The sequence below is a fragment of the Apteryx mantelli genome, chromosome 19 (assembly GCF_036417845.1).
Source record: "Apteryx mantelli isolate bAptMan1 chromosome 19, bAptMan1.hap1, whole genome shotgun sequence".
Classification (NCBI taxonomy): Eukaryota; Metazoa; Chordata; class Aves; order Apterygiformes; family Apterygidae; genus Apteryx; species Apteryx mantelli.
Window position 1 is genome coordinate 8,819,492 of NC_089996.1, and position 26,077 is coordinate 8,845,568.

Sequence of the window (26,077 nt, forward strand, 5' to 3'; positions counted from 1 at the left end):
CTGACTACAGCCATGGACAGCACTAGGGGATCTCAAATCTAATCGCACGCATTAAACCCCCAGGATCTCTTTTCTTTTTTAATTGCATATATAAACACACACACACACACACACGCACACGCGCACGCAGAGGCAGAGACGCTGCCGCCCGCCCGCCCGCCGAGCAAACACCTTGTCTCTGCTCGCAGGATACACACGCGCACGCACGCTCGCACACATCCCTCTTTATCTCCTCCCGGCTTCCCGGAGGATTGTGCCGGCTGTTTTTCATGGAGAAAGTCCAGGGAGAAATGGAGATCGAGAGATGGGAAAGAAGTGAAGAGATCTCCGACGCAGAGAAGAAGGTTATTCAGGAGACATGGAGCAGAGTGTACGCAAACTGCGAGGACGTCGGGGTCTCCATACTCATCAGGTATTTAAATGAAAATTAAAAAGAGGGAAGGAGCGAATGCACCTAAAATCCCTCTCCGTGGCTATAAGAAATAGGCAGAGCAATATATATATAACCGAAATGCAGGGGATGACAGAGAGCGGGGAGCTTTCTGGGCGCGGGGCTGGGCTCGGAGCGGGGACGGCTCCGCAGCGCTCCTCGGATTCCCGCACGCCGGAGCCAGGGGCAGCGGGGGAGCCTCGCCGGGACTCGGTGGCAAGCTGTTTTCATCGGAAAGGTCACCTTAGAGGCGCGCGGAGGTGGGCGAGCGGAGGAGGAGGGGAGAGCGGTGCCGGGCTCGGCGCGCCGGGGGGTGCTTTTCCTCCCCCCCTCTCCACTCCCCGCTCCCGGCTCGGAGCCGTGCTGCTGGAATTTGTCCGTAGCCGGCTCGCGGGTGAAATAACGCGAGTCGGGAGCCAAGACGCAGACCCAAGCAGGTGTGCCTCTGAGGGCACCATCTGTCCGTCAGGCGGCAGTGCCGGCGGGAAGGAGCGCGCCGGAACGGGCTGCCGGCACGGGGGGCCGGGGCCCTCGGCGGGAGTGGGGGGTCCCGGAGACCCCCGGAGGGGCCCCAGAGCAGAGCCGATGGGGCTTTGCAGCTAAAAAGCCCAGGGTCCGGCTGGTTTTGCCGTCGCTGGCCGAGGAATGCCTGGTCGGCAACGCTTCGGATGAGGATGCTGGCGGGAGAGAGGAGCCTCCACGTCCCTGCATCCGTCCTGGGGCCGGCAAAGCAGGGATCTCTCTGCTCCGGCTCCCAGCGTCAGGATGCAGCCGGAGACACCCCAGCTAGGAGGCGGGAGGCTCGGTTGCGATGTCCCACATTTGCCCCTGCAGCAGGGACCGCGGGACCAGCCGGCGACCGGAGACCCCGCGGACGGACGCGCTTTGCGCTATTTATCCCCCAAAAGTTTTCCGGGAGGCTGACAGCTCGCGCACCGAGCCCATGGGATCTTCCAGGAGCAGACTCCCCCCGGACAGACGTGCCGGTGAGCGGAGCTGCTTCTCCTCCCGGCCAGCTGCCAGCATTGCAACGGGATTTTCCTAGCCCCCTTCGGCAGAGAAGCCAAACTGACATTTCAGTCCCCCCTTCCGCCGCCTCCTCCAAACATTTCCTTCCTCTCAGAGCCAGATCACATCCGAGCCCATTCCCTCCGGGCTTCCCACCCCGCGGAGTCGACTCGGGAGGGCTGGAGGTCCCAGGAACGGCACCTCACCCCGGAGGCGGTGGGAATTCAGCCCCGACCTCGGCAGGACGGGATTTCCACCCGGTGCATGGCGAGTTCAGCCCCCAGCCCTTTCCTGGCAGCCGCTTTCCCTGCAAACCGCCCGGCCGGCGGGGAAACGGGAGCGCAGCCTGGCCGGGGCCTGGCTCGAGCGCCGAACCCGGCGGAGGCGGCGGATCGCCAGGGTCCCCTTTTCCCAGGCCGGTGAACGTGGCGGACGAGGTGGCCGGGCAGGCTTGGCCTCGAGCGCACGTGGCCAGCGTCCCGCTCGCCCGGCTCCGGGGCCGGGGCAGCAGGGTGCCAGCCGCAGCCCAGCTCTGGTCTCCCCTGAAACTTTCCCAGGAGAAGTTTCTGGTCCAGTTTTATTTTATTTTTGTTTATTTTCTTTTTCCGGAGGGAGTTGTGGCACCGCGGCGAGGGGTTTCCCCACCGCCGTGCCGGCAGGGAAGGACCTCCTCGGCACCTGGGATGAACCCGGCCGCCCGGAGCCGTTCCGGCATTGGGTATGGCCTTACCCCAGCGTGTCCCAGTTAAAACCAGCACCCGCTGCTTCCACCAGGCCCCCGTGAGCTGGAGGGGGGTTAGGAAAGGGAGAGGGAGAGGATTTCTCCATGATGCTTGGTGCAAGGTCCTGAGAGGCCGTGCACGCTCCCCGGGGCCCGTGGGGACCGCGGGAGGGCTGGCGTCACCCCAGCCCGTGCACCGGCCGCGGGAGAACTGGGTCAGGCGAGGAGGCGGCGGGGAGGCCGAGCCGGAGCCGGAGCGGGCGAGCGGCAGCAGCGCTCCGCGTCGCCGCTTCCCAAGAAATGATTCAGCAGCTCCGAAGGTCGGGGCAGGGAGCGGGGAGCGGGGAGGGGGGCCGCCGGCCGCCGCGGGGGGGTCGTGTGCGCGCACCGGCACCGGCGGAATGGCCCCCTGCAGCCAGCACCCGCTGCGCTGCCGGGAGAGCGGGGGATCCCGGAGCCCCTCGCTAGGGAAACCGAGGCACGGCGGGATGCGCCGGGGGCGCGTGGGGTCCAGTGAAAGCAGGCAAGTCCATTAGCAGCCACGTTTCCATGTTCATCTGCCCACCGAGGCTCTCGCTCCCTGTTTCGACTCCGGGAACCTGATCCCCGCTCCGCCAGCAGGATCCCAGGAGCTGCTCAGGGCACGGAAGGGCTTTTTTCCCATAGGAAGAGCTGAGGATTTACAGCCGCCTCTAGACAAAAAGGGTCGAAACCCGTCTGGGACTGATCCTGCTCTGGGGGGGTTCGGCCAAGGGAGGGCAGACGTGGGAAGGCGGTGATGCCGGGAAGCGCTGCCTTTCCCAAAGGAAACCCGCCGTGCATCTCCGTACAGATCCAGCTCCTTCTGCTGCTCTTTGCGCCCCTGCCCACGAGCTCCCTTCTCTGCCCCCAGCCTCGTCCGCGCTTGTCCTCCCTGCGGGCAGGGAAACCGAGGCACGAGCGGGACGGCAGCTCCCAGCGCCCGGGGCCGAGGCCGTTGCCTGAAGCCCCCACAAATCCCTTCCCTTCGGCATGGGGGGGGCCAATCTCGCAGGGCCTCTGGGATCTGAGAGGGAACAAACACTAATAATAGGGACTTTTGGCCAAGCAGCTGCCGGATCCTGGGAATCTGAGCTGTGCGATTAAAGCTATGTCACTAATTGAGAGTTTCCTCCATGGAGGAGCCTCACTGCGGAGGAAGCACAACCCCTTCATCGCCCTCGTCTTCCTCCTGGGAACCGGAGGTCTCTGCGGATAACGCCGCCGGTCCCGTCGCCTTAACCCTTGCCGCAGCCGGGGGGGACGTGGCTCGGGTGCTCGCTGGGACCTCCGCGGCACGGAGTCCTGCCGGACTCAGGCCGTGCATTTCGGCTGGCTCGCTCCCACGTGGGAGCCAGCGTGGCTGGAGACCTCGGCTCTGGCTCAGACCCGGCCTCCCCAAGACCCCGGGTGCATTGCTGAGCCTCAGTTTCCCCATCCGTAAGCTCAGAATAATTATAATTAGGCCTTTTCGGAAAGCGCTCGCCCCTGGAGACCTGGTGGTGGAGGAGCACGGCGGTCTCCAGAAGCCCTCGCCGCGCTCGGCGGGTGTCCGTGGGGACACCGCGGCTGGTCCCCAAGCACCCTCCAAGCCCGCGCTCCCACGATCCCGCACCGCGCTGGCGGCTGGGGGGCTCGCTCTGCACCCCAAAACGTTATAGATCCCTTCAGGCTTGGGGGGATAAAACCCAGGGATTTTTTTCCATTAGCTGCCAGGCAAATCCACCCCAAGGGTTAAAATCGTGCCAAGAAGCCAGCAGATGGGACACGGCCACCAGAGTCTCCAGGGCTTCTCCACTCCCGTTTCCCCCAGCTCTGCTCCAGGCCCAATGCCTCTTCCAAAATCCCCAAATTTTTAATTTTTTCAGCACAGAAAATCCTCCTTTCCTGGCCACAGCCAGTGCAGGATTGGGGCTCTGGGGTTTCGATAGCTGCGTAGTCTGAGCTACCACACCTGGACACAGACGGTCTGCAGAGAGCTTTGAAATGCAGAAGCGCCCACCGGATACCAGACGTTACTCTAAATATTAGGTTAAAATACCAAAGAGCCTATGTAATGAGTCTGGCTATGCAGAAAACCTATTTTTTCAAGCTGGCTGAATCAAATAAAAATGTGTTGAATCCCCCCCAAAATGACATTTAAAGAAGTGATTTCTCCAGCTACCAGCCAAAGCCAACACGTATTTCGTTCAGGTTTTCTTCAGCCTTTTTTGGCTGCAAAAGGATACATTTCAGACCAAAGCCGTTCTGAAAAATTCCCCCGCCTCCTTCTAATACTTTGTTTTGGGAAGGGCACGGTGAAAAGCTTGAGCTTCTTCACGGCGATGTCCCTCTGCCCTGGTCCATCACACTCGCGTGAATCACTGTGGTCAATGTGAATGGATGTTTTTCAGGAGAAAAGGACGGCCTGAGCCCGATAGGACTCCCTGCTCCGGTAAGGAGGACGTGCAAGAGGAACATTTCAAAATAACAACCCCCTGCCCCCCTCCAGGAATGGTAAAAAGGGGGGTTAGGTTTAATAAGGGCGACCTAGACACAGAGCCTGCGGGACCGAGCAGTTCGGCTGCGGAGGGAGCAGGGTAACGTTGCTCCATTGACAACAGTCGATCTGTTGGATCAAAAGGATCCGTTGCATCCAAAGGATGCCGGCACGCACTAGGAGCAGAAAACCAACTTTCCCGAACCCGCCTGCCCACGGGGCTCTACGGCGGCGCTGAGGAGAGGCGTTTTGTGCAGGGGCTCGAGGAGGAGCCGGGGGATCCCTGCAACCACCCCGGCACTGGTGCAACCCTGGACATGCTCATGAGCCGCGTGGGGCTGGAAACGTCCGGCTGCTGGGGGCTCCGGGACTTCCCCGTGCACGGGAAGCAACGGCACGGGGAGGCCTAACGCTTTCCCTGTATTATTTTGGCTGAGGAAATGTTGCGTGTGTTGGAACCAGCCCCCCAAAATCCCTGCCCCGGAGCAGGAGGCGAGGGGCAAATCTCAGCTCTGTTAAGCAGCGCCGCGAGCGCGGCTGCCGTGGTGGCACCAGGGCAGGCGAGCAGGGAGCCGCATGCCCGTCACCGTGCAGCCCGCCTTTGCGGCCGGCTCTAGGAGCTCCCGCGCTCCTTAAAAATGTGAGGGTATCCCTGGCATCGCCGGCGAATGCTGGGAGCTGAGCGTGGCTTTGGAACGGCGAGTACTGCCGGTTAAACCGCACCGGCACCCCCCACCGAGAGAGGCAAAGGCTGGAAATGCAAAGCCTGGGAGAAGGACTCATTTCTGAGGCTGCACCATGCACAGGCTGGTGGCCCAGAGGTGCTGGGGATCCCGAGGTCCTAGGCGAGGATGGGGCTGGACAGTCCTGGTGTGCACGGAGCTGGCTGTGGGCTGCCCTTGGCAGTCCGACTTTGGGGATTGCGCTCCTAAAAATTAAAATTTGAAAAAGCCCCAAATGTGCAAGCTGAAAGCAAAGCCCCCCCAGGCCATTGGAAAGCGGGATGCAGGCTGCTGAGCAGCAGGTCCCAATCTCTTTGTCCCAAATGAGTGTAATTGGTGTAACGACCCTCACCAGGAGATGCTGCAGGAGCCGCAGAAAACCCAGGTTTTCTGCATCCTGGAAAATGAAAACAGAGAGTGTTAGGACAGAGGGTTTGTAGTGTGTGAGTGGAGGTTGTAGTCTCTGAACTGGGGCTGCTGGGGGCTCTGGTGGTGCCCCCAGATCTAATGAAGATGGAGGGAAGTGGGATGCTGTGATCCCATTGCTCCTGGAGGTGAGCAGGCAAGGCGGGTGGCAGGGAGGGATTTGCTTTCTGTGGGAGGGGGGATAGAAGCGACCTGCTTGTGGAGGAACTGGTCTTTTGGGGAGGCCTGCGCTGGCTCTGCATTTGGACCCGCCAGATATTGGAGTGGGGCGATGGATGGTGGGTCCCTGGCCCTGGGGCTGTGTCCTAGCCCATCCTGCTCACTGCTGTCCCAGGGGTTGTTTTACGGGTGCTCTCCAGGCCTTTTTTTCCATCCCCAAGCACTTCTGTTGCTCCTGGGGGGCCGGGATGTGCTGACAGGCTCTGGTGAGCTCCTTGCTGGCCTCTTGGAGGACCACATGCACCTTCCTTTGAGGAGAGTTTCTCTGAGTTGTTTTTTTTCAGCCTTGTTTCCTAATAACTTCTGACCCTGTTGGACCATGTTAACCATGTTTGATAGAGCAGTATATTCATGATATTCATTTCTGCCGATGCTGCGCAGAAAGGAGCCTCAGCACGGGGTCAAGGCTCAGTGACGGTCGGTGGCCGTGCAGCACGCAGGCAGGGACAGCGAGCTCAGTGGTGGTGGCCTGGATGAGGATGTCAAGGATGAAGGCAGGGGCTTACAAGGACCTTTGGCAACCAAAGGCCTGTTGGAAAACCTTTTGGCCAGAGGCATCTAGGGATGATTTTTGACTCTGAGCCTCGTGGCCCCAACACTCCTGAGTAGGGCAGGATTTTTTTTTTTGGCTAATGGCAAGGAGCTGGAGGGACTGGAGGTGATGAGATCCTTTACAGACAAAACTGGACAGACAAACCCACCTTTATCCCTGGACCCCCTCCTCAGAGCGGATGGGCCTCCTCACCTCCCATCTGCTGTCACACAGCCCATGCAAGGCTCCCAAAACGGCCCCGAGGAGGTCTCTGAGCCTGCTCTCTGTCTTGCCCAAGGAGGTGGCTGCAGCCTGTTCCCAAGGCACTGTGGTGGGACGGGGGCTCTACCTGGAGGAAACCAGTGACACTTTTCTTGTTTTCAGTGAGCTGTGTAAGAAATCAAATTCAGCCTCTGCCTGTGGACGAGGGTTTGGCCCTTTTCCCTCCAGACTTTGCATTCCTGCACAGGGTGCTGCCCTCCACCACCATTTGAGCCCTCCAAGAGAAGAGGACTCTACGGGGGCATGGAGAGACTCCCCTCTTCTGGCTTTAACTACATTTTTCTTTTTCTGTCTCGCTGGCCAGTGGTGACGGCATGGTTGAGACCTCTCTCTCCTTGGCCTAGGAGCCGTAAACCCTTGCTGCCACCAGCAGCCCCTGCCCTAGCAAGCTTGCAGTCTAAAAATAAGCTGATAGACTACAGGTGGCTGGGAGAAGCACAGGAATGTGCAGGCGAAGCAGTGAGACAGTCCTGAGCGTAATAAATAGCAGTCGCTACACGCCACCTGCCTACCCATCATCAGCTGCTTTGTAGGCATCGGAGCAGGAAGGAGCTTGAGGGAGAGGTTTGGAAAGGGGCTCACAGAGCCCTCGGGCTGTTTTAGGCAGAGTTTTGCTCATGTAGAGGGATTAGGAGAGAGAAAATCTGAAAGTATTCGTAGGAAAAAAAAATCTAACAAAAAAGTCTACAGATGCTCGCTGCATGCCCCGGTCTGCTCATCTAAAGGTCTCCCAGCAACGTGTAGGGGTCAGTAGCAATCTTTATTCCACCGTTTGCAAACAGGGTAAATGAGGCATGGAGAGTTGAAGTGCTGCTGGATAACAAAGCGAGCAGCACGCAGGTGTCGTGTCTCCAGCTGGCCCCGGTCCTGGGCGCGGGGAAGGAAGGAAATGTCCGGGCTTGAAGATTTCCTCCTTGCTTTCTTTGCTCTTGAGGGCAGAGGGGGGACGGAGGGCAGAATGTGATAAGTGGCATCTCTTCTACTGGACAGAAAGCAGGTTCCCAGTGACCGCAGTGGTTTGCACCTTAGTTATTTCCTTTGGCTCTGCTACTGGTAAAGGTTGTGTCCTTAAAGTTGTTAAAAGGGCAGAAGAGAGAGAGAGGAAAAACAATTCCGACATCCTGTCCATTCAGTCCAGATGTCACTCTCAGAATACAAATTAGAGAGTGCAGAATGGAACCGCTTAAAAAGAAATTTAATGAGATTGGTATTCAGGCATCTGTTTTCTATCAATCATAATTTTGTGTGATATGCAGTGGTAAATATCATTTTTAATGACTTGAATGAAGGGGGGGAAAAAAAGCCCAACGTGTGCACGCACACACACACAATGAGCCAACAAAATTCCAGAGCCTGAGATGTCTGAGCTGCAGAAAAATGTTCTATAGATGGAGGAGAGAGAGAAAAATAAAATAAAACCAACAACAAACACCTCTTCTAATTCACTATTGTTTGAGTTATTTTATTTCTTCCTCCTTTTTTCCCTTCCTCTGGTTATATTTAACCTTTGTGTTAAATTAATCTTCTGTGTTTATTCACAGCTACCACTGAGCTGGGCTCGTTCCTTTTTTGACAGCTCAAATATTTCCTCCAGGCCTAGGCCAGGAGTTCTTGCTGCAAGTGCTTGACTTTATGCACCAGTAGAGAGAAAGGAGGAGGCACTAACCAAGGAGAATTGGCTCCAGGCCTCTGGCTGGCTACTGACTTCCTTTTTGACTTTAGGGACTTGTTTTTGGCTCCTCTCGCTTTCAGTTTACCATCTATGAACCAGGGAAAACACCCGTGCCCTTCCGCACGGGGCAGTGAGCTGCACAAAGTGGAGCTCCTATATTTATGCTGAGGGGACCCGTAAGGCTAAAAACACTTACTCGATGCAGTGTAGGACAACATTGCACCCTTGCTCCTCATCAAGCGTGCATTGCCTTCTTCTGTGTTGCCAGGGTGAGGTATGAAGAAGCGAGCCTGGGTTTTGCTGCTTTCGTGTACTCCTGGCACAGTTTGTCCAGCCCCAGTGAGGGCATGGCAAGGTCTTGCGCCTCCTTCCTCAGCCCTAGGGACCTCTCTCAGCCTCCTCTTGCAGGTCCCTCAGAAGAGCATGGTCACTGGGTTCAGTTCTCATGGAAGGTGCCACCTTTGGGGTCTGCAAAGCAAGAAGGGTTGGAAAGCAGTTACTTGGCTCCTTCGCTGGCTTGGTGTGACCCCGGCGGGGGGCTCCTTGGCTTCGCTCAGTCTTTGGTCCTGGTATTGCATGCCTAATACGGCAGAGGAGATAGACGTGATACCATCGGACAGAGGCAACCTCCCTCGCCCTCAGCTTGCGTTCATGAAGGGCGCCCACCCTGGCAGCACCTCTTCTGTCCTTCTCTTTGCAGGGGGGGATGTTGGGATTTCTGATGATGGAGGAGTCGTTTCCCTCCCTGGCTATGTGCCTTCTGCTGAAAGACAGTGCGAGTCAGACTGAATTTTTCTCAGCCCATTCCCTTTGGTCTTCACAACATCGTGCCCTTGAGCTGAACTCAAATGAGGTTTTTCAGGGACCTTTTGGTGGCAAACAGGGACTGGAGGCTTCAGCATAAAGACATATATACCTGCAGCAGGGTATTTTTTTAGGCAGCTGGTCTCACTTTTACCCCAAATATGGGGAGAGCAGGCTGATGTGCCAGGGAGGATGGCTTCCAGAGCTGGGCATCAGGGAGGAGAAGAGCCTCCAAAAGGGACAGCGCAGAGCTTCAATGTGACCTTGGAAGGGCGGCTAGCTGTCGATAGCTGAGAGGCATCGATCTGCACCGGCTGGCGCGAGCTGCCGGCTCGGGGACGGCAACAGATTGCGCAGGAGAGAGGGAGGAAGGGAGAGAGCAGGACGGAGGAAGGAGCTCGAGCTCCCGGAGGGAGGCAGGATGCAGGAAAAATGGTCCCATTAAAATGGAGAAGAACATCTGTCCTTCTGCTGGGAAACAGTCCAGGTGGAAGCCCTGCATCCCATGAGCGGGGTGCGATCACTGGGGGCCTGGTCATGCTGGTCGCCCCAAGCGTGGCTCACATAGCCGGTGGGTGGCTCTGCGTGGGACCGTGGGGACCAGTGTCCCGACCATGACCACCTCGCGCTCTGATGGCCTCTCCCCCATCTCTGACAGCTCTGAACTGAAGGAGACGGACTGAAAATCTCTGTGGTGACAGGAGCTGGAGGGGATCCAAGCTGGGGAAATTTCTCCTGACAGGGAACAGATGTGGCAGGAGTAGCTTCTCTGAGCTCTGCCTGGGGGAGGTTGTGCAATAACAGGAGGAGTTTTGTCATGGGGCCCCCCCTCGGGTTTTAAAAGCAACACCTTGTCCCCCTCCTTTCCACCTTCCTGCCTCCCCCACCCTTTCTGCCGCACACCCTTCACACCTCCAAAACCTATTTTGGGCCATCTGATGAATCCCAGATGTCTCGGGGAAGTAACAGAAGTGCCGGTATCTTCCACTCGCTGCTTCACGTTGCTCTTGGCAATGCCCCGAATCTTTCGCAGCCAACAGAGCGGGGGAAGGAAACGGGGGGGGGCGAGAAAGAGGATAATGAGGTGGTAAATGAGTCCGATCCTCAAATTGCAATCAGCCTGGACCAGGGAAGATGATGCCACTCGGTGCTGCAGGGAGGGAGCAATGGTCGGGAGCAGGCTGGAGAATATTGGCATGGTTTGGGATCGTGCTTGGGGAGGGGGTTTCGGCAGCCTGGGAGAGGGGAGGAGGCAGGTGGGTGACAGGAGACATTCGTCTGGGGCTGGGGACAGAGCAGACATCGAGGGATGGCCCCAGGAGCTGTCTGCCACCTCCCAAGCGCCCGCCGCTGGCTCCCCTCCAGTTGAACATGGGCACGAAGAGAGGCAGAGGGAGTCCAGCTGCTCCAACCTGCCGATGTCTGGAGTTGGAGGGAGGGAGATGGGTGAAAGGAGGGAGCAAATCCTGCTGCTGTTCTCTGCAGTGTAAATCCAGTGGAAAGGGGCGGTTAAAGCAACTCAAGCTAGTCCTGGCTGTGAACAGCCCACAGTAGCGGGCCTGGTCCCTCGGCTCCTGCTCCATCACCCTCAGGCCCCTTGGACAAGGCTTTCTCCTGCTGGAGGTGCAGAGCTGGGACCTTGCTCTGCAGGGGCTCTTGGCACCCAGTTCCCAGCTGCATTTCTGCCTCATGCCCCTGGGAAAGCAGCATGTGATGCAGGAGCAGGGCATGGCCATCCTTCCCCGGCGAGGAGATGTAGCAGGAGTGTAAGCAGATGCACAACCCTTGGGCACCTCAGGGCGCTCCTGAGCATGGCTCAGCAGCTCAAAAGCAGCCACAGCTCCATTTGGCTCAGCTGTGTCTTGTTGGGATTGATTTTATCCCGCAGAAAAGAGGATCCTCAGGAGCTTGGGCAGGAAAGTTGGGTGTTGAGCACATCTTCTTGCTGCAGCTGAGGGAAATGGCTCCTGGCATAGAGTAGCAGCAATGTGAGCTCAACCACCCAGCAGCTGTGGGTGCTTTGCACCCTGACCTCTGGGCTGAAATCTTACTGGAAACTCTTGGATGGGCCAGATCTGTGAAAGCCTGGAGGTAGCTGATCAGGGAGTGAGCTCTCTGGGGTGGTGGTACAGGTATAAGGTGCAGTGGGCTAAGAAGCTATGGTAGATTGGGCAAGAGAGGCAAGGAGAGACTGGCTCAGGTGAAGGAAGAGACTTGTGTGCTTGTTCCCAGCTCTCTGTGGCAAGATGTGATGTTTTGGCATGTGTGAATGTATACAGCACGTGGCACATCAGTCACTGGATGTGTGGCTGAATATAACGATAAAGAACTTGGTTTTGACTCAGGCAGATGAAAATCCAGCTGGGAGACCCTTCTAGCAGATAGGGGAGGTCTAGAAGAAAGGCAATAACCTACTGATTTTTAGGCAGCTGAACACTGCAGTTGCAGGGAATTCAATGAGAAAAGCAACCCTGGCTGTGTTAGATTGCAGTGGGGTAGTTTTCAGCTTCTCCACCACTTCATGCTTTGCTTCAGCCTCTCAACCTGTTCCCGCACTCCTGATTGTACTCAATGTCTTTCCTTTCTCTGAAGGTTTTTTGTCAACTTCCCATCGGCCAAGCAGTACTTCAGCCAGTTCAAGCATATGGAGGACCCGCTGGAGATGGAGAGGAGCTTGCAACTGCGTAAGCACGCTCAGCGGGTCATGGGTGCCATTAACACTGTGGTGGAGAACCTCAGTGACCCAGAAAAGGTCTCCTCCATTCTGGCCCTGGTGGGCAAGGCCCATGCCCTCAAGCACAAAGTGGAGCCCATCTACTTTAAGGTAAAGGATGGGAGCAAAAATCTCTGGGATGCTTTGGAAAATAGGAAGAGGGCAGGAGAGAGGGAGCTGTGGCAAGCCAGGCCTGGTTGTCCTCATCCTGAGGAGGCTGGCTGGTTGCAGGGATTGTTCCTTGCATGGCTGTGATTTCCCACTGCAACGTTCTCCCATGCAGGCCAGCGTTTCCAAATGCAGCCATCGCTGGAACATCAGGCATCAGCGATTCCCCTGCCTAGGGAAACCTGCCTCATGGTGTCCTCAGCCACCTCTTCAGGCATGCTGGTGGCCATATGTCCCCTCTTGAGGTCTTTTCAAAATCGAGTGTGATGGAAGGGACTAAAAAAATTTGAAGTGCCAAAACTAGGGAAATGCTTGAAAATGCAAACAGGGTTCTGTCTGTGTCTCAGCCTCCCACTGTCTTCCCAGGTGAGCTGGTTAGCAGCTGCCTGTCTCCTGGAGGAGCTGAGAGACCTCTGTCAGTCCTGGAGAGGGCTGGGCAGAGAGTTGCAGTTCCCAGAATTCAGTAACAGGATTGATGATCTTTTTTTGTTTTTTTTTTTTGTAGGATAAAGAGCTAAATTCATTATTACTTGCTCCTTGGAGAGTTCACTAACCTCATGCTATACCCCTCCCTCCAGAAACTCACTGGTGTCATGCTGGAGGTAATTGCTGAAGAATACGCCAATGACTTCACCCCGGAGGTGCACAGTGCTTGGACCAAGATGAAAACCCTCATCTACACCCACGTGACGGCGGCGTACAAGGAGGTGGGCTGGGCGCAGTATCCGAACGCCACCCTGTGAGCGGACAGTGGGGAAGGGCAAGGGGCAGGGAGGGATTCGCTCACACCAGGACTTCACTCTGGTCTCTTCTCAAGATCTTCGCTCAGTCTGGGGAGCCCGGTGGCACCAGCTCTGTTAGCTGCCAAGTCAAAATTTGATCTCCATGGGGTTAAAAAACAAAACAAGCCAAAAAAAAAAACCCACAAAGAGGGTGTAGGTGGGTCAGGGTGAAGCAGTGGCAGGGGACATTGGAAGAGGGGAGAGAGCTGATTGTTGGCTCCATCTTGCAGCCCTGGCCTGTCAGTCGCCACCTTCCCAAACCCTGTGCCTCGCTTATACCGTCTCTGAGAAACTCCCTTGCACAAATCCTGCTGCAAGGTAGTGATGTGCAGCCCTGTCTACCGACGAATGAAATGACCCTTGTTTTCTGTGCAAAGCCCCCGGGTAAACCTGGCTCCTTCCTTTTGGGGATGTGGTGCTTATCGGGACTGCAGGCTGCTCTCCTGCCCAGCTGGCAATGAAAATGCTTTGCTTCGCCTGCACTTTCTCTACTTGCCTCCCAGGATGGCAGGCCTGGATTCGCCACGGCTGCAGCCAGAGCTGCACATCACTGTACATCGCTGGCCCAGCAGCAGCACTCATCTTTCTTCATCCAAAGCCCCGCTTCTTGGCTATCTGTTGCAAACTGTGCTGTCCTGGGGATGGAGGGAGCGAGGGGACAGGAGAGACGTGCCGCTCATCTCCAGTGTGAGAGCGGGGAAGGAGGGGACCCATCTGGGGCAGCTGCCCCTTGTGGTCCACAGCTTGGCACTGCAAGCCAGCTGGATCCCTCGTGCCAGTAGCCGCTGGCTGCTATGCACCAGCCACAGGTACCAGATCCAGGGAGCTGGCGAGCCGATCTGTCTCCCCTTAGCTCCTCTGGGGTTGCCTCAGGAGGCAGGGACACGCGTGCAAATCGGCTCGGACAGCATGTGTTACGCTTTGGCCATTGCCCGCCGTTCCAGGAGCTGGCGTGAGTTGGTCGGTCTGTCTGGCAGCCAGGAGGAGGGAGATGGAGGGATGTAGAGCCAGGGCACCTCTGCCTTGCTCTGCAAGGAGGGAAATTCAGGCTGGTTTCAGGAGGGGGGAAAGATGAAGTGAGTGTACCAGGACAGATTCCTGGGTGTGATGAAAGGTCCCTGCTCCGCTAAAATAAATAAATCCCTTGTTATGCAGAACATATTCCTGCCCTGGTGAAACTGGGTTCCTTCAAATAAAGTGCCTGGTAGAAATATTTCCATGCAGGACGCAGCTTGCATCTTCATGGACCATCAATCCTCCTGCCTGGTCCTGGCAAAGGGCTCTGTGACCCCAGTGAGATGTGGTTGCAGTGGGAGCAGTGCGGTCACAGCACTCCTCCTGCCTCCAACACTGGCTCTTCCTGAAGCTTTGGGCAAGTCTGCTTATTTTTGCTGCCTCAGTTTCCCCTTTGCTTACTAAAAGAAGAGGAGGGGATAGCCACATCCCCTCTATCGCACACAGACTCTGTTTTATAGGATGCTCTGGGTATCAATGGGTGAAAGTCTGGGGATGAAACATGAAGTTCACTAGGATGCTTTGGCATCCTTGCCACCTGGTATTCCTCAGTGACACCCTAAAATATCTCTGCTATTCTTCTAGCTCAAAAGTTAACAGCAATGTTACTTATTCAAAGCGTGTGGGAGAGCTCCCTTCTTCTGAGATTTCTTCTGGCCTCCAACCACTACTGCCCTCAAAAGCGGCTGCCTTCCAGGGGAGACCGGCTCCTCTCCTAGATGTTGACTCTGTGTCTAGTTCTGCTCCTTCCCCGAGATAATGTTGCTGTTCCCCGCAAAGCTGAAACTTTCTTGTAGCAGGAGACAGAAAGCTGCCGGTGGCCATGTGTCCTCTGCCTTGAGAGGCCGCAGGGACAGGTCTCGTGCAGGTCCCCATCCTGCATTTAGGAGCCCTCCAATGATGAGCGGAGCTAAATCGCACTTGGCGGGGGCCTGGCACAGGGTGCCTTTGGTGTGTTGGAGCCCTCTGGGAAATCTTGAGTCAAACGACACAATTTGAAGTTGCGGATAGCCCAATGTCTGCCACCCGGTCAAGGCAGGGACAGTGACTCCCTCCTCTTATTTTGACTCATTCTTCCAGCTGCACCCCTTTGCCTCAACTCTTTCCTCTCTTGCTCACTCTTCTTTTCCCATTTAATTTCCAGCGATGTTACCTGTCGGGCAGGTTTCTCCCACCTGAGACTCCCCTTTCCATGCCCTGGCAGGATGGGCCCTTCTGCCGCTGGGCTGGCCCCAAAAAGCTTCTTGGCCCTCTCTCGTTTGTATCAGCCCTTCAACAAGCAATGGAGAGCGCTGGACTACTTTGGGCAAGAAGCTCCTTTGAGCAGGGACTGCATTAAGTTCTTTATCTCGAGCACTGCAAGGAGCTAATTCTTACCATTTCTTACCCCATTTGCCTACTGAACAGTTGTTTCCCCTCATTCTCATCCTTGATTTTGCCTTCAAAGCTGGTATGACCACTGTGTGCCTCTGTCCTAGACCCAGGGTGAGCTGCTGCTTGGAGGCAGTATTAGACGCAGTGAGTTTTGCCAGATGGCCGCCTCTCCCCCTTCCTCCTCCGGCTGTGCTGCCCAGCAGCCCTTCTTCCCCTCCACGGCTGGCCTTGCCCCAGGGCAGGGTGCTCAGGAGAAGGTGTCTTTCCCTTTTGTGTTCATCTCTGGGTTCCTCTGCGCTCTGCTTTACGCAGCCCGGAGTTTGTCCCCTTGCCCAGCAGCCGGGCTCTGGGCAACAGGGGATTCGTGGCACAATCTAAGCTACTTGGCCATGTTCCCCAGCCCATCACTGTGGTGCTCCATTGCCTTCCTCCACTCGCACCCGTTATTTTTGCCACGTAGAGCAGGGCTGCAAGGAAACCACCAGGGTAAGAGTCTTCAGGCCTCTTGGAAACTGCTTCCCTTGCGGAGCAAGGAATAACAGCTCTGCCAGAAAAAGGAGGAGGTTTTCCAAATCAAACAGTGAGCAGGATCCTGAACTTCCTCCTGCCTGGTGGGGAAGGTAGGGCCAGACCTCTTCCAGGGACCAGATCCTCCCAGATCCCTTGTGATCTGGGCCCAGAACTGGTATGAAAACCAACCCCGCTGCAGTCGCTCTTTTGCCTTGCAGCTCTTTCCTCTCCATGTCCCATAGCTAGGAACAAGCTGATAGAAGAGTTCCAGCTGGGAGCTGCCCTCCTGGAGTGACCTGGGCATAACCAACGGGAATAGCAGCTCAGGGTATGGCTGTCCAGCTTCCCTTGCCGTGGCAGCACGCAGCTGCTGCACGGTGGAAGGGTTGCGAATGAGGAAGGGATGGGTGCATGGTGACTTCGCTGGAGCTGGGCTGGGCTATAATTTAGAGCGTCAGCATCCCCCAAAACTCAGCCCACCAGCCTGTGCGCATGAAGGTGCCAACAGCTGACACCTCTGGCTCATGACTGCGTGGCTGCTCATCCTTTGCACCCTCTGCAGAGATGTATTTCAAACGTCAGCTGCGCTTGCAGCTGGCCGGTGTCAGGGCTAGGCCCATGCGGATGGGAAAGGACCTGCTAAATCATTGACTTTGTTCCAGCGCGAGAACAGAGCCGCGAGCATTGGGAGCACGAACGTCAGGGTTTCTGCCTGCTCGCTGGGTAGCTTCACCGATTCCTGCCAAAACCTTGGGGTCAACAGTGTGGTTTTTTGATGAGTTCATGTACTCTGCAGGCTGTGCAGATATGGGACCAGGTCAGAACTATGACGTTTCGTATTTAGGCAAAGTTCACGCGTTAACCTTGGAGGTTAACATGCTCTAGAAGGGAATTTTGTTTTTCAGTGGAAATCCTTCCTCTCCTCTCCTCTCCCTCCCTGCTGGGCTCGGATCGAGCCTGGCAGAAGTTAGCAGCAATCCCCCTGGCTTTAAAGAAACAAGAGTTGCTTCCCCCAGCTGGGCCTGGGGACAGGCTGCTACCCTCCAGCAAGCGAAGCGGGGCTGTCTCCATCGGCTTGAGGGCATCGCCGCAGCCAAGGGAAGCCCCAGAGTCGGAGGACATTTGAACGTGGCTTAGTTTCTTCTTTTTTTGCATCTCTGGACAAACAGGCGCTCCCGAACCCCCAGACAGTCACGCTCTGTGACGCTGTGTGTGTCTGTGTGCACACACATGTGTATGTTGGGCTTGTTTTTTTTCCAGGCATATTTTTCTAAATCAAATCCAGATGTGTACAGCTGCTGTCCCTTGAGGATCCACTCCATCAGCCAAATTGCAGACCATTCAAATATATGCAAACAAAAACATGTTTATTTTTACCAGCTCTGTAGGAAGTAAAACGAAGCAGGGAGGGCAGCCAGGGGAGAGTTTGCTAAGGGAATAGACAGAGATAAAGCAAACGCCCCCTCTTTGCCACCCCCAACACAGAACAGGCATTGCTTAAACTGGGAGAAGTCTCATCTGAGGAGAGTTGAAAATGAACGGAAAAAGGAAAAATTATAATTCCAGAGTGACAGAGGGATGAAAAATGCAGTGTGGCCAAGCAGAAAGGGAGGACGGGTCCTGGCTCCGAGCGTGGGTCTCTTGCCCACCATGCACATGCATGCACAGCTGCTCCCTGTTACAGCACAGGCAGCTGGTTTGCATCCAAGCTGGTCGCAGCCAGCTGGGGATCCATTTCTCAGCTCTTCCCATTGGGCCCTGCTCACTGGAGCAAGGCGCTTTGCCTCCCGGCGCGCTCAAGCAGCCTCTCCAGCCCCTGATGTGTCTGGGCTGCAATAAGGCCGCTGCCCACACATGCCTTGGGCTTGGCTTTGCTGTCTGTAGTGACAGCAGGTAGGAACCGACTTGCAGAATGATCCCTCAAAAACTCACGGGCGAGCAGCAGCGGGGCCAAGTCATGCCACTGAGCTTTGAGCACTCACTGGACACGTCCCAGGGGCAGCATGATGCTGAGGACAGCTCAGGCCCTCCGTGAGCAGCCCTTGCCAGGGACATGCCGTGCTGTCCCCTTCCCTGGAGGGGCACCCCTGCGGAAGACCCCAAGATCCCAAGGAAGGATCCGGCCTCCTTGCTCCGTGGCAGTTTGGTGCCCTGCGTTAGCGTGAGGGCTAGGCTGGAACCAGTGCCCAAGGTGGGAACGTCTCTGTAGCCCCCAGCCAGCCCCAGGATGGATGCTGAGTCAAAGGGGAGGGATTCAGCCGAGCACGGTTGTCCCCAGGGTAGAGTCTAGCCCTGAGCCCCTCGTCTCGGCTCCCTCTAGGGACACCCGCTCGGATCGGCTCGTGTCTGCCCATCCGAAGGTCAACACCATGTATGGTCAGACGGAGCTCAGCGCTCGAAGGAGAACGAAGCATTAGGTACCGGATGAGGCAAAGACCTGTCCTCTCTGTCTCTTCATACTCATGGCTAGCACATAAAATATATATACCTCCATATATGCATATACGTCTAGAGAAATACTCTGAAGTCACCAGGGACGTTTAGACAAGGAGCCCTTAAGGACCTTGCGCCATCTCCATCGCCTTCGCTTACAGCGATCCCAAACCCCGCGGCCAGGGTAGCCAAACTCGCAGACTCTGATGGGGAAATGCTGCTGCATTTCTGCCGCTTTGATCCCCTTCGATCCGGCAAGGGGGATCTTAGCGTCCCTCCGCTCCCTGGGGACGCGCTCACCGACTTCAGTGGGGACCAGAATTCGGCTCGCTGGACTCTGAGACCAGAGCTCAGCCTTCCCTGCCCGTCGCTGTAGGAAACCGCCCTGTCGCGCTAACGTCGGCGCGAGGATTGCTCGGGGCCGGCACCAGTGACGGCAGAAAGAAAGGCAGATGCTTGCAAGGAAGGGGAAAAAAATATTAACTAAGCTTGGACCAACTTAGCAGAAAGAGAGGGATAAAATTACCCGTGTGGGCCTGACCTATTTAACAGACTGTAACGCTAACTATTTTCCATAGCTGAAGTTGTCTCTAATTGTTAGTATGTCTCTAACCAGTCCCACAGTGACCCACAGACGTGAGCCAGCGTGGTCCGATGTAACTCTGTGTCTTTACTGTTAACGATACTGCTACGGATACTGTTCATGTACGTGTTCCTCGGCGCTTCCGTGCTGGTTTTATACATGCCGTTTAGTGTACGATGGATGTAACTGTTTTTCTTTTTGTAGGTTTTTAGTATGTTTGTAACCGGACGGAATGGTGTTATTAAACTGAAACTTGTATCTTCGGTGGATAAATCGCTCAAACCGCTGGATCTCTTCCTGGTTTCTTTCGCGCTGGGGTCCCCTGCGAGGCGGCTGGTGGGCCGCGTCCGTCCTGCCAGGGGGCACCTCGGGGCGGGGGTCCGGCGCAGCGAGGGCTGCCTGCTGGGCTGGGCATCACCCACACCTGGGTGCCCAGGTGCCACCAGGCTGCGGCCAGAGGGCTCAAACCAAGCCCAGGCTGTGCCCGCTGGTGGGGAACCGTTTCCTTCTCCGTGCTCTCTGCTTGGCTTCCAGGTTCCTTGTGCAAATCTCCATGCATCAGGAGATACATGGTCTCATGCCCTAGCCAGCCCCGGCCAGCTTGGCGTGCTCTCCAAGAGGATTAGCTGTATGGGACTGACGGGAACTATCTGCAACGGCAGTGGTGAGGCTGATTCATGGCTCTGTGCTGGGTGAATCCGGGAGCAATGCCTCCCAGCCGGACAGGCGTGGAAACAGAGGCTCCCCCCTGCTTCGGGGGCCTGCGGGGCGGAGCTGGAAGTGAAACCTGAAGTGGTAACCACCACAAGATACATCACCCATGACCTCCACAGACTGAGATGGTTCCCAGCCTTTAAAAATAACAAATAGTTCCCTGAGCAGCAGAAGCCAAGTTTTCTGTGGCTCTGTCCCATGCGGCTCCTCTCATGCCTGATGCTATGGCTGAATCATGTTGCAGCGGGTTGGGTCCCAGCATGGTTGGGTCATGTCGTGGTTTCCCTCATTGGGTCTTTCCAGCTCCCTGCTTTACAAAGTAGGGATGTATTTGAGACCTCGGTCAGATTTGGTTGACACTGGCCAACCTTTTCAGAAGTTGCTGGCAGAGGATTGATGGACAGAAAGACAGTCAGATGCTCCTTATGGCCCCATAAGACTCATTTCCTTGGGATGAAAGATGTGGAAAAGAAATCTAAGTGATCATTTTTGTTGTGCTCCTCTCTGATGATGCCAATAAAAGGGCATGAGCACAACTTGGTCGGGGCAGTCAGGGATGGGAAAGCTCATCCCACTGGGGTGATAGAAACCACTAGCACCCAGCCAGGGCCAGTTTTAATGGGAGCAAACCAGGCTTAGGGCCCCAGTCTGAGGTTGTAATGTGGGTGGTGAGCTAGAAAGCCATGAGGTCGCATAGTCAAAGCAAGCCAAGCCCGCCACGGCCAAAGCACCACTCGGGGAAGGGAACCAAAAGCCAACCCATCCGGAGAAGGGAGTAACGGCCTGGTTTAATCTGTCTTTTTCTGCTGTGCCTTTTTCGGGAAAATCTTTTGGTGCTGTTAATGTGATTAATAAACCGTCCTTGGAGTCTCCACCACATCCTGTATATACTTTCAGGCGGAAGCGAATGGTCAGCAAAGCCCGCACGCTGCTATGCTGCAGATGTGAAACATTGGCTTGGAAATCATGAGTGAAAGGATCAGCAAGCTCAGGGGAGTTTGTGGTGGGGACATGAAGCTATTAGACCTTCGCACACTGGCCTGAGGCTAGCCAGAACCAGTGCTGACTGGAAATCATTAACATGGGGTTGTTTTTCCCAGTGGCTTGTTGAAAAGGAGCTGGGAATTTCAGCATCACCTTGCAGAGAGAAAATATTTAAGCAGCCCTTTGCTCTTTTCATTAGTTGGGGTGGCAGTGGCGGTCATGCTGGGACCAGGCCTGCACAGCAAAGCAGCGCAGCGGCAAGCTGGCAGCAGAGCTGCTGGGATTTAGTCTGCCGGGGTTTTCCTCACGTTTCACCGTGTCCAGCATGGCTGGTTCGCAGCCCGTGCCCGGTGTGTCCCTGGCTGGCTCCTGGGGACCAGGACGGGATGCTGGGGACAACCAGCCTGCAGGCAGGCACGCATCGCCTCTTGGCTCGCCAGCGTCCCAACCGCCCCGGGAACCCAGCAAGGGGCTGCAAACAGCTGAGACTGTGGTGTCTTGGGAGCAAACTCAAGAGCTCAGTGCAGGTACAAGCTTAAAGGTGACACGTGTCCAAATTGGAGCCCAGCTACCCTCCTGGGTCCAGTTATAGCAAAGGTGAGAGCTGGGAGGTTGCTGCAAGGGACGAACAGAAACACATCTACAAGGGGAAGGTAAAAAGAGGCTGAGCTGTGTAAATAGCTGCAATGAGCGTGCTGAGAAAATGCCTATTAAGAAATAGCCCTAGCGAGCTCACGGTGTGAAGAAGTCGTCCTTCTGCAGAGCACGTCGGCTGGGGACGGTGCCAGGGCGTTATTCGAATGAGCCTGCCTAGAGGCGAGCATGTTCGAATGCTCGGTCAAGAGCATTAGAACGGCTCTGCGTTTGCCCCAAACTGCCCTAAAATAGCCCTGTTCGCTTGGTTGAGGGAGTCCAGAGCAGCCCTTCCAGCCCCGGAGGGACACACGGTCAGGCGGCAGGGGTGAGCCCCGAGTGCTCACGTGCTTTCCCGTGCCAAGACCTCCTCCGGAGCCACCCAGGCTGTGCGACGCTCTCCCTGCGGCACGGGCCAGCCGGGAGCGCTGAGCGTGGGAAGCGCCACTCGCTCCTCATGAGTGCACTGAAAAAGAGCTGTGCTCATCCCGGCTGGGCTCAGGGAGCCGGCTGGTCCGGCAGAGCCCCGAGAGCAGAAATCAGCTCCGGCACGCTCAGCGCTCTCTGCTAGCAGCCCGGGATCCTCCTACGTCCCAGGCGATGCAGGGCGAGAAGCCTTCAGAGACCGAGTCTGCAGGCTCCAGCCGTCTTGAAGGACATTTCCCTTCTTTTCCTCCTGTCTTATCTGCATCGAGAGGACATGCAGGGGCCCCAGGCTTTGCCCTGCAGTGCGCGGCGCTGGGTGCTGTACGAACCTCCATGCGCGACCACCCGGCTTTCTGAGCCAGGCCTGGGCTCGGCTGAGCTCGGTTTTACCTGTTGAAGAGCTGGGGCCTCTTTTCTCCTCTCTAATCCCCTCGCAGCTCCTTGCTCGGAGCAAAGCCGCTCAGGAAGCAAGACAGCAGGGAAAAATAACAGCCTGGCAGGGCTGACGCTAACCAGGAGCGTGTCCCTTCCTTCCTCGTCCCTGTCTCCTCTTCATCTGCACTGGCTGATATGGTTTATCTGAGCCGCGCTGAATGTAAACGCTGTCAGCACAGCCCGAGATTAATTCCCAGGAGTTTGGCAGCCGAGAGATTAAATAACGGCGCTGAGGGGGAGGAAAGTGCACATCTGAAATTGAAAAAGCCTCTGGGCTAATTTACAGCCGGGTTTCTCTTCTCCCAGGCACTTTTGAAGGCTAGCAGAGCCGAGGGCAGCGGGAGGAGGCGACGGGCTCCCGGGGGAGCAGGCGGCTTCGGCCTCCTCTTCCTCGCCTGCTCCACTCCCCCCTTCCCTCTCCAGGCCGGGGACAAATCCTCCGGCCCCGTCTCCCACGGGGGAGGAACTCTGATCCCAGTCCCAGGACACCGGGACATGCCAGGGGCTGTGGGGACCATGGGGCCAGGCTTGAGCGTTGCACCCCGTGGGGAGGGCAGCGTGGCCAGGACTGCTGTGCCAAGTCGGAGACGGTGCCGTCGGTCCGTAATTCCCAGGGAGGCCGTACATGGTGAAGCGTCTCCGCCAGGGATGGCACTGGGGGGGGACGGGACACAACCCTCAGGGCTGGGCAAACCGGCCAGATTCGCCCTCTGGTTTTGCAGGAGCCGCCGGGCGACGGTGGAGGCAGCAGCACCGAAGCCACCGACCCGCTGGCGGCCACCTGAGCCGCCGCCGGCCGCGACGGACCCCCGGCACCGAATCGCAGCACCCCAGAGACCTGCCTCCGTCTCCTTCCCACTGGCTGCTCCATCCATGCAGATCAGCCCGGGATTCCTCGGGAGACTCGTAACGGGACTAACAAGCGCTGGCGCTCCCCAGCCACGGAGAGCCCCGCGCCGCGCGCCCGGGGACTGGGAAGAAAACAGCAAAAAAAAGCCCGTTTTGTTTCCAGAGCTGAGCACGAGACGCGGCGAGACCACCCGAGCCCCACGACAGGCTCGCTGTCCCCCTGCACAAGACGTGCGGCCCCTTATTCGCAATTAATCTGTCGTTTTTAACGATGGACCTTATTCCGGTCCCTCTCGCATCTGGCCGTAGCTGATTTTGGGGGGTTTTCCCCCAGGGTTTCACCGCAGGGACGAACGCAGGGTCCGGTTGCCTTGCGCGGGAGAGGGTCTCGCCTTGTACCTGCTCATCACCGGCTGAGATTCCGGGAGGTTTCATCAGCGACAAAACACTCCGGGAGCTCTTGATGCGTATTGCTAATCCTTTTAGTTTTCAAATTGACAAGCATCCTTGCCTTAAGGGGAAATTTTAGATAGACACTTCTCAGACGCTCTTGTTGGTGCGTTTAACCAGCCTAGAGGCTGATAGTCCAAACGGATTCTGAAATAAAACAACTGTCAGGCTCTGTTACATTACCGTAATTTTATGTTTAAGCAGGATAGAATAGCGATTTGTTTTAGGGATACATTTCTAAGCAATAGCATGAAATCATTAACGTTCCTTATTTATCTACTTCAAAGAATAAACACAAATGCTGTCTCTCTTTTTTGTTGTTTCCTTGGAAGAAGGAACAAATGTCCAGACACAAAGGCCAGCAGAGCTTTTGGGGTTGTATTAATAATAAATAACATTATACTCGTGATTGAACAATGTATTTTGTATCTATCTATGTATAATGTCGTTGCAGATGCACATGCAAAGGTCTCGGTGGCGCGTGACTGCGTGGGCTACTTGTTTCTGATGGATTTTCCTCCGAAGGAAGGAGGTTGCCAGGGCTGTCCTGCCCGGAGGAGCTGTGTCTGCTGCTGGGAGGTTTCTGCCAAGCCCATTTGTGTCCCTTGTGGCAAAGCGTCCCCGGTCCCAGGTGACGTCCCCTCCAGGTGATGTCCCCTCCAGGTGATGTCGCCTCCGGCTCAGCCAGTGACGAGCAGGTGAAGAAGGCAGGAATCAGGCCCCCAAACTGTACTCTCAGGTTAAAGAGCCAGATTTTTAAAAAGGTCTCGTGATAAGGGCTGGAGGGTGTCGGGAAGGCAGCCATGGTCCAAATATACCCCCTATCCGCGGACACCCTTTGGCACCAGCGGGTGTGTTGTGGGGGCCTGGCAGAGGGATCAGGTGCCTGCAGATGTGGGGTACCTACCGATGTTGGTGTCCCTACAGAAGACGGGGTACCTATAGCAACGGGGTGCCTACAGATGTTTGGTATCTACAGATTTTGGGGCGCCAAAATAGTTTGGGGCACTCTTAGGCCAATTTTGCTGTCGGTGAGGCATCGGCACCCACCGACGCGGAGAGCTCTCGGCATGGAGAGGCATCGATGCCTGTCAAGTTCTAGACCTATCGATGGGGATCGATACCGATAGGTATCGATATCGGTCCCTATTGATAGGGGTGGATTCCTCTCGATCGCGCCTGGCATCTACAACTTTCGCTCTCAGAGCGGTTTTGCTCTCGGTAGGCGCCAGAGACCATCAGCATTGACTGCGCTCAGTTCGGAGGGACCTCGACAAGCAGTTTTCCAGATGCTTGGCTAGGCCACGACATCTATAGAAATCACTCCCTTGTGACACGCATTGACGTTTGGCACCCAAAACCACCCGAAATGCCACCCCAGAGACTGTGGTACCTATAGCGATGGGCTGCCTGTTGATGTGGGGTACCTACGGGTGTTGGGGTGCACACAGATACCACGGTACCTACAGCCTCCCGGTGAGGCCAGGCGCAGAGGCCGGATATGTAGCAGCAGGCGAGGTGGATCACTTCCGAAAGGTGGCCGCTGCGTCCATGTCACCGTAAATTCGCCCAGCGGCCACGGCCACGATGCATCCTCCGCCCCGCACCGCCAGCGCAGGCAGGTGGGGCACCTTCTGCCTCCAAGCCTGGCCCTCAGGGGCAAAGCAGCCTCCCGCTCCGAGGCAGGCTTTTCCCAGCCTCGTCGCCTCACCAGGCAGGGCTTTACGTGGGAAGGAAAATCCCCAAGGGCGGATGATTATCCTGTGAAACTCGCTGGAAGGAGGCGGCAGCTCCGGGCCTCCTGCCCTGTCCTGTTCCGCCAAAACACCCCGGAGCCCTCCCGAATGTTTCTTCCTTGGGAAAGCAAGAAGAACAGAAGGAAACCCCCGAAGACCGACTCCCACCAGCCTGCCTTTGATTTCATCTGATTTTGTTTGATTTCCTTGTGCTTTCCCACTGCCGAGCAGCGAGGGAGGGAGGAAACGGCGGTTGAAGCGGGGGGGTAAAAATATGAGTTTCCCAGTCATTTCTGGGTCCAGAGGGTCAGAGGGTCGCTGGGTGCTTGGGAAGGACCCATGGGTGCCGGTGCCTCCACAGCCGAGAGCGGGGGTCCCCCAGCTCCCACCCATGGCGTTTGGGGTGAACAGGAGCAGCCCATGCTGGCAACGACACTGAGCTGGGGGCAGCCCGGGCGGGCGAGCGTGGCACCAGCAGGACGTGGGTCCATGCCCCACGCTGAGCCCTGCTGCCAAAAAGGGGGGTGCTCTGGGTGCAAGGGGGCTCCAGCAGAGCCCCAGAGCCCTTTGCACGTGGGCAAAGCCACCTCTGGAAACGTCTCCCATCAAACAGCCGGACGTGTGGTTGTCCCCATGCAGGACAGTGGTGAAAGCCCACCAGGGACTGCAACCAGAGCAGGTCAAGCAATGTTCAAAGCCGTGTTTCCATCACGCCAAACTTGCTCGAGTGAGAACACAGGGAAGGACGGGGGAAGTCCCCGCTTCTTGAAACCGTTTGAAAAGCTTCCCCCGTCTTCGCATGAAGCATCGAGAGCCCGGTGCTCTCCGGGCGCTCCTTGCCCATCAGGGCGGCACCGCAGCTCCCCGCTCGGCACCCGCGGCAATGAGGAACCCACAGCAGGTGCCACGACGCAGGCTGGCCGGGCGGATGTGGGCGCGAAGCAGATTATCGCTGGACGG

At 56.6% G+C, this 26,077-nt stretch overlaps 1 protein-coding gene across 2 annotated transcripts; it reads left to right on the top strand.

Moving 5' to 3' along the window:
* The first annotated feature begins 35 nt into the window (after window positions 1-35).
* Window positions 36-24,234, top strand: CYGB (cytoglobin). 2 transcript variants are annotated; one of them, XM_067308179.1, is made up of 4 exons: window positions 36-412; window positions 11,906-12,137; window positions 12,773-12,901; window positions 19,425-20,476. In XM_067308179.1, the coding sequence occupies exons 1-4, from the start codon at window positions 270-272 to the stop codon at window positions 19,584-19,586; spliced, it is 666 nt and encodes a 221-aa protein (XP_067164280.1). In that variant the 5' UTR covers window positions 36-269; the 3' UTR covers window positions 19,587-20,476. The 2 variants fall into 2 exon arrangements, with proteins under 2 accessions (XP_067164280.1, XP_067164279.1); XM_067308178.1 differs by lacking the exon at window positions 19,425-20,476 and adding an exon at window positions 22,805-24,234 and having other exon boundaries at window positions 151-412.
* Window positions 24,235-26,077: the final 1,843 nt, after the last annotated feature.